Source organism: Perca flavescens, chromosome 10, assembly GCF_004354835.1.
Source record: "Perca flavescens isolate YP-PL-M2 chromosome 10, PFLA_1.0, whole genome shotgun sequence".
Taxonomy (NCBI): Eukaryota; Metazoa; Chordata; class Actinopteri; order Perciformes; family Percidae; genus Perca; species Perca flavescens.
The window spans coordinates 23,017,910-23,025,899 of record NC_041340.1 but is presented as its reverse complement, the minus strand read 5'-3'; the positions used below and the strand labels follow the sequence as shown (position 1 = coordinate 23,025,899).

The 7,990-nt window shown below is 41.3% G+C and overlaps 2 protein-coding genes across 2 annotated transcripts in view; one reads left to right on the top strand and one right to left on the bottom strand.

The window, feature by feature from the left end:
• The window catches only part of vma21 (vacuolar ATPase assembly factor VMA21), a 6,898-nt gene extending 6,470 nt beyond the window's left edge, over positions 1-428 (top strand). The window contains exon 3 of the mRNA XM_028589460.1: positions 1-428. This exon is cut by the window's left edge and continues 438 nt beyond it. The gene's annotated coding sequence lies outside the window, so the exon portion shown is untranslated.
• A 3,783-nt stretch (positions 429-4,211) lies between these two features.
• Positions 4,212-7,956, bottom strand: LOC114562632 (gap junction alpha-3 protein-like). The gene is made up of 2 exons (XM_028589162.1): positions 7,653-7,956; positions 4,212-6,255 (listed from the first exon to the last, which is right to left on the bottom strand). Exon 2 carries the CDS (start codon positions 6,229-6,231, stop codon positions 5,146-5,148), a length of 1,086 nt encoding a protein of 361 aa, XP_028444963.1. The 5' UTR covers positions 6,232-6,255; positions 7,653-7,956; the 3' UTR covers positions 4,212-5,145.
• Positions 7,957-7,990: the final 34 nt, after the last annotated feature.

Sequence of the window (7,990 nt, the reverse complement as noted above, 5' to 3'; positions counted from 1 at the left end):
AGAGACAGAGCTATTTTTATGAGGCTTTATTATAAGCTGCCATTTGGCTAAGTGCTGTAAGTCCCTTCACAGAAAGAGTTTATGTAGGAAAACATCTTGGATTTTGGATGACGCGTGCGTGTGCATGTGCACACACATACATGTGCTTGTAATGTGAATGTATTAGGGATTTGATTCCAAAATGCTCTATGTCCATTCTGTGAGAATATGCACTGCTTATTTGATCATCCTGTCCTCAAATTTCAGTTATCTGCATACATTTTAAAGATGACTCTTAACTTCAATACAAACCCATCACGTGCTTGACTTTCATGCTGTACACTTTGGATCAAAATCTTCATGACTTCTTGTCTTCAAAATATTCAGACTCATTGGTTTGTCTTTGTAAACAAGTGTTTTTGTTTTTGTCTGAAAGTGTGTGTGTGTGTGTGTGTGTGTGTGTGTGTAATGTAGCTCAGTGATATTTTGGAAATTATTGCAAGGTCAAATTGTGTTTGAAGAAATGTTTTGTATTTAAGATGTTTGGTGATGTAGTTGAAGTCGGTGTGATTAAGATGAGAATGTTGACTTGCTCAAATAAACTTAATAATTGTAACTTTTTAGTTTCAAATTTTTCCAAAGACATTGTGCAATTTTGTTGATTTCACTGAAACCAAATGCAGATTTATATTTTTTGGACATGCCAAATTGTGCGTGAAAATGCTTACACATTTTGTTACTGTATACTATTCCCTATAAAGAACATGGTACACTAATGATACGGACAGAATCAGATGTGATGTAGACATCATGGTCTTCAGGTTTCTTATATGCTATATATTTTTGAGTTTATAATACAAGCAGTCTTATACTGAAAATGGTTCAGGTTAAATATCTGTGGCTTAAGCCTGCCACATATGGTCTATATCAGTGGCCTGCTAAAATCTGAGTTTTTATCTTTGAGAAGATGCTGTGATGAAATCTAGGATGGACATATTTTTATTTTTTTATTTTTATAAATGAGTGTGCTTAAAAAAAACTGCATCACACAAAAAGCCATGGATTCCCCTACCATCTGTTGTGTAAGCCACACTAAACCAAAATGTATTACCAGAAATGTGTGTGTTTATTTACATTATTTACCTAGAACCTTCTTTTCCTAAAGAATGTCAGCTTACTTTTTTCAATATCTTTTAGTCAATATCACCACTTCCATTAAAAACGAACAGTAAGTATGCAGGTAATAGATATGAATGGGCAAATTCAACTGTCACTTCAGCAACACGCCTGACATGCAAAATGCAACAGTAAATATTATTTAAATTGACTTCTGCAGGGAGTCTCAGCTGTCACATGGTGGCAGCAAAGCTCCTCACATACAAACACAATATGGAGGCCAAAACAAGAAGTCACAGAATCTGAGACATAATGTCTTTTTATGCCTCAAAAACCATGTTAGCAGCTGATTTATGTTAATTTTCCTCCGTGCCGTGTGAGTCTCTTTTCAACAGCACGTTGCTGTAGCTCCCTCGCTGTATTCTGCAGAGCTTGGTGTTGGAGCTCTGCAATCTGCGTTGAGTTGAACAAGGCTGGTGTTGGTGATGAGGTGACAGGGCCTGCAAGCAATCTGACTGATTCAGTCAGCAAACATCAGAAGCCTTGTTTTCCTTTTGGCTGATATTTCATAAGCGTACCCTGACAGCAACACAAAGTTGGTGCAAGGGCATGCTTTGCTTCTGGCTTTTTGTCATTTATCACACATTAGCAGGTTTGGTGTATAGTGTGAGTGTGATGAAAAACAGGCCAGAGAGCGCTGAACACTTAACACAGGGATTAAGTACCACAAAAACACTTGATTTTATTCTGTGTGCCCTGCTTGTCCTAAAATGCAATCCACATTTAGTACAGACTATTTGTGTATAAATACATTATGTCCTAATTGAACAGACAGATATATGGGAATTCATCATTATAAATGTTCACTATTGTATGTAACCAGTAGCCTGTCTGCATTTCAACATATAAGGAATCTCCGGGACTTCAATTTCCTTCGCCCAGCAGATGGCGTGCCCAGCAGACACAACCCTCTGATGAGCAGAATGCCGGTGTTTAAGTGAAAGTAAAGGGAAAGGGCAGTAGAGTACTGTGCTACAGCTGGTGGAAAATAATATGAAGCATCGCACCACAGCCAACGGAACAGAACACAGTGATAGACACATCAAATAATATCCACCATTACACATGGAAAGTCTTGGCTGTTATTTCCCATGAAACACTGCTCAGGTGCTTTAGAGAAGATTATTACTGGCTTCAGCACTGAAGAAACAACAGTATTACTTATTATTCCCAAAAATGTAAAACAGATATTTTTTTTTTTACATTATACAAACATAAAAATACAGTATATAGCCTACTTATTAGGCAGGTTTTTATCAAGATCTGCAGAAATTGAAAGTATCAGTCCTGAATCTCTTGATTAGGCTACAATTTAAAAATATTATAATAAACATATCTTTAGACTCTATAAAGGCTTTGCTGACATTTAGTTTTGTTTGTGTTTTGCTGCATTTAACTTCATACTGGATATTGTGGTTTTTTATATATGAGATTATGCCACAATCTATTTTAAACATTGAGAGTTTTTAATTGAATTTTTTTAATTTTTAAGTGGAGGGCTATCTAAATAGGCCCAAATTTCTAAGGTAAGCTAAATAATAATAACTGAACAATGACTAATTATTTTTAATTATTCAGTCAAAAGGATGCATCGTTTTGTTATTTTTTTCCATAATTTTGGCAACTGCTCCTTTCCGCTTCTATGTTATGTGATTTTGTGGCTATGTGAAAATAATTATTTCATTAAGATACTAAGGTTTAAATTAGGGTACACATCTTAAACTATTGTATTAATGGCCAAATTAATTTTACCAGTTCAATATTACTTCATTGTATGTTGAGGGGAGAGTGTTGCAGTTTTTCTCTTAGCCAAGGGGAGAATCCAAAGAAAATATTGATAACACTGACGAGGGCCTTGCTTTTTTTTTTTAAAAACATAATGTTCTGCCCTGTCTCCACCCAAGTACTTTGTGCACAGTCCCTCAGATAGGCTAAACTGCATTGAGATCACCATTCTTGTAGTCAAGAGTGTCAGAGGTGATCATGCTGCTATTAATTTAACTAGCAGAGCTAAATACAAAAGCCACCATTGATCAAAGTCATGGCAGATTATACCAAAAAATAACTCCATGTCATCGAATGTTAACAAATGACATACTTTTATTGCGTGATTCGGTCAAACTAGAAACCTTTAAATTGCAATGCTCTGATGCAACTGCAATTTGAAGTGCTGGCCTGACACTAAAAGGATTTCATTTCAAAGTGCTGGGTATCTGTCTATAATCATAACTCATATCTATTCAGCTGTCAACATTTCAAAAACACATCCAGCCCCTTTCGCAAAGATGATCACTTTATTACATTTTAAGATGATGCATGTCTTTGAGTAGCCTTCATGTTTTATTCTCATTTGTTAAAAGTGGATGAGACTTTTTTTTGTAGGATCAGAGACTATTGTAATTTATGGAGCCGTACATTTCAAATAACATCCCTGACTGTTTTGACTGGGAGATCTGAAAAACATTGTTTCTGGCACTGAAGTAGAATAGTATGCCCAGACTACACTCAATCATATCTCAAAGCATCAATAAACTGTGCATGTTTTCTTAGGAATTGTACTCTTTGGTTTTTAATACAAGTTAAGTATAAAATCTATTTGTTCTTTACAAATCAAGCATTGACAGAAAATTCCGAACGCAGCAGTCCAAAGGTATGAGCCAGCTTCCTCGTCATGAACTTGCTATGTCATTAATTTCAAGGTTTCCATACCTGCGTGCTGTGCTTTCCCGGCACACACGAGTGGAAGACGTGCATGTGTGGGAGATGCAGACAGCAAAACCTTTACACGTGACATGTTTGTTCCCGTTCAAGCATGTCAGTTTGTAACTGGTTGAAATGTTTGTGGGTGGATGCTGATGACTCAAGCTACACCTGGTAGATTCTAATGATAGAGATTCGGTGTTTAAAAAAAAGAAAGAAATATGGCTAAAACTAAATAATATTATTCATCGCTATTCAATCGATTTGTTTTAGGAATATGAAATAACAGTTGCAAATTGTGCTCCAGTGAAACGATGACCATTTTTCTGATAAAGACTTGATCATAAACACACTGCTAACTTTGCAAATTTAAGACAGATTTATTTCAGGCAGTTTAACAAATATGGTTGTCACCAAGTGCTTTACAGAAAACAAACGGCACAAACACAGATCTAAACAAAACAATGTGCTTATAATTATGTACTTGCTGGCTGTCACAGTAAAAAGAGGCAATACATATGCGGGAACTCCTGAGACCAGTGCAATTTCTTTTGAGGCGCGTCCTGGAATTAGGTAAAGTATTTCCAGTGTCCAATGTGTTGTCAGGTATTGCGCAACTTTGAACTTCAAGTCTAAGCAAGTGAACTATGCTAAATGGTGCTGTCAAAACAGTTAAAGGAAGTTCAATTTAACTATTCCCCCTATCTGATTTCCTCAAATGCTGTCAACAAGTTTCTGCCCTGGATTCCGTTCCCATTATTTGGGCAACTTTATACACAGAGGCGCATTTTTTCATTCACATTGATGTAAAACCTGAGCAGACTGCACTTTCTTGTCGATTGTGTTCTCAGTGACAATAGTGAATAGTGGAGAGATTCATACCATACACAATTTAAAAAAGAAAATACTTCACGACACTGACTGAAAATATGGTGTTGTGACAAATGGTGTACCGTATACCATAAATGCTACTCTAATGTGAAATCCAATTAAGTTTTACAAAAGAAAAGCCAGCTGTGGGACACTTCTCAGTGGAGCCGGACTTCCTTCAAGAGGTCTAAGTTCATTAGAAGTGTGATTATTGACCTGCGTCAGTCTTTACACATTACTGAACAACTGCGGCTTCTCCGTGTGCCCCGTGAATATCACTCCCTTCTAAGTTGGAATGAGTCAAACCTGTGCCATCTTAAAAAGGGGAGTCAGTTCAGCATGTACAGTATGAATGCTTCCAAACAACATACGATCCCCTCATAGCAATTTTAAGACACCCTCAGAGGAACATAAACCTCCTCATATCTGCAGATCGTCTATTCTAATCTTGTTGTTGCCGCTGTGTTTGGCACCGCGGCCCGGCCTGGCCTGCGTGGGTGACCCGGGGGCCGATCCTGCTCCCTTCTTTCCTTTCAGGTCACATTCTTCTGACTTGCTGCTGCTCTTCTCCACCGCCAAGTTGTCCTTATTCTGTTTGTATGCCGCCTTGCTGTGGTACGGGTGGAAGGACGAGTCTGTGTCCTCAGACAAAGGGGAGAGGTTGTAGCTGGGTACGGGCGGGTAGGCCGGCTGGACTTGGTGGAAGTAGTCGTCAAAGCTCGGCGCGTACGGCACCGCGGCCTCGCCGGGCTCCTTGGGGAGACTCGCGGAGGACTGGTGAGCTCTCCTGAAGCTGATGCCCTGGCGACACTTGGTAAAGCCCAGGTGGTAGACCTCTACGAGGTTGAGGAGCAGAGACACGCTGGACACTCCCAGCATGAAGATGATGAAGATGGTTTTCTCCGTGGGACGGGATATGTAGCAGTTCACCACGTTGGGGCAGGGCAGTCTGTCACATGTGTACATGGGCTTCAGCTTAAAGCCGTACAAGAGGTATTGAGCCACAATGAAGCCCACCTCAAACAGGGTTTTAAAGACCACGTTAAAGACATATGTGCGCAAGAGCTCCCCCTGCAGGTGCACTCTGCCCTTTTTGTCCCTCACCAGAGCCTTCTTTTGCTTACCATCCACAATGAGGGCCTGCTTGTCCGAGTGATGTGCATGTTCCATCTGCTGGTCCCTCTCTTTATGCTTGTCCTCCATCCGCACCAGGTGGAGGATGTGTCCCAGGTAGATCAGCGTGGGCGTGGACACAAAGATGATCTGCAGAACCCAAAAGCGGACGTGGGAGATTGGGAAAGTGATGTCGTAGCACACGTTCTCGCAACCTGGCTGCTTGGTGTCGCAGGTGAAGCCCGACTGCTCGTCGCCCCACACCTTCTCCGTGGCGGCGCTCAGGACCAGGATGCGGAAGATGAACAGGACAGTGAGCCACACCTTCCCCACCACGGTGGAGTGCTCCTGGGCTTTTTCCAGCAGCTTTCCCAGCAGGTTCCAGTCGCCCATGGCTGCGTGAGCTCAGATCTGGGACTGGAGGTACAAAAAAAACTGTCAGAGTGAGTTTGAAATAATACTAATCCAGTAGTTAAAGTAAGCTCCAGTATTCCTGATGACTACAAATTCTCTAAAACGTCGTACCAAGTTTAGCAGAGCTCAGACCAACTGAGTGTCTAGAGAGCCAAGCTGCTAACCGAGTGCACAACTGGGGGACTCTGCTGCGCAGCAGGTAGTGGCCTTTTCCACGTGGACGCGGACAGGATTATATTTACTTTAGGAGGGTATATATTTGGCAAGTGTGGACAGGAGGGAAGGCAGTTTCCAGTCATGTTTCTGCGGCTCCCGGCCTTCATGGCTCGAGCCACAGCAACGTGATCCACACACGAAGTGAAATCAAACACCAGGCAGATGTGGTGGAAGTGCGAATTAGAAACAGTTGAGTAATGTGGGTCCTGTCAGCTCCTGTAACACATTATGTTATAAATATAGTCCAGTTCTGATGGATGCACTGTAAAATAGCAGGACAGCACATTCAGGGTGTGCTACTGTGAGGGAGAATGAATTCTGATAACTGCTGAAATGTGGCAGGTGGAATGATGTTTAGGGAGCCACCATTAATATATCCATCTAGTGTTTTAGCAACTGTAAAGTGGGTTGCAATTTTAAAGTGCTCATATTATGCTCATTTCCAGGTTCATAATTGTAAATTTAAAATGATGTGGTTTAATTTTCAGAAAACCCCACATATTTGTTGTACTGCACATTGCTGCAGCTCCTCTTTTCACCCTGTGTGTTGAGCTCTCTGTTTTAGCTACAGAGGGAGGCATCTCACTTCTGTTCCATCTTTGTTGGGAGTCGCACATGCGCAGTAAGAACTGCTAGCTTGTCAGTAGCTGAGTATGAGGGCGCGCCACACTAGCAGCTAGGCGAGCGTTATAACGTGTGTTACAAAGTGATGCACGTTCGTCACAGAAGTAAAGGCTGGACTACAACAGAGCTGTTTGGAGCAGTTTGTGAACGTAGTTTTCTGTTGGAGATGGTAAGTCCTTTTGGGGTGGACTTTGGGCTTTTTCACTTTGTAAACCGATAACGTGCACAAAAAAAGATATATAACACAATAAAGGGAAAAAGCCAAAAAGCATAAGAGCACTTGAACAAATGTATGCTTTCAATATCAAACCCCTCAGACTATGTAGTCCTCCTTGACCAAAGATATGATACACAGTCAAAAAAAGAAGTATGGATAACTCTTAAGATTGCGTTCCCACACACAACAGTCTGTGAACAAACGACAGCCTGTGATAAGCCGTTTCAACTTTAACTCCTGAAAGCACTTGATTAGGTGTTAGAACTTTTCCAGAAAGTACTTCAATTAACAAACGTTTAATGTCACAAAACAGAGAGAAGTCACATTTACTGAATAAACCCACCTTGTCAGCTGATGCATCCCCTGCCGTGAAGCCCTACACGTCTTCGAGGGTCCATGAGGCCGCCCGCTTTACAGACAGGCCTCAGCTCAAAGCTATTCTTCGGGCCCCCAGCAATGCCCTTGAATGGACAGGAAAAGTGCACTTCTTCTGTTCCACACCGACTCACTCCTCTGCTTTTCAAATACAGGCCTTGGCTGTATCAGGAATCAGGATCCAGGCCTCGGGGTCTTCCACTGACCACAACACACACGTAACCTGCTGGACACACTCTCAACCATGTCCGGCCTGTCCTGCCTCAACCCCCCCTCCCGTCCCCTCCATGGTTAAATTTGGCACAG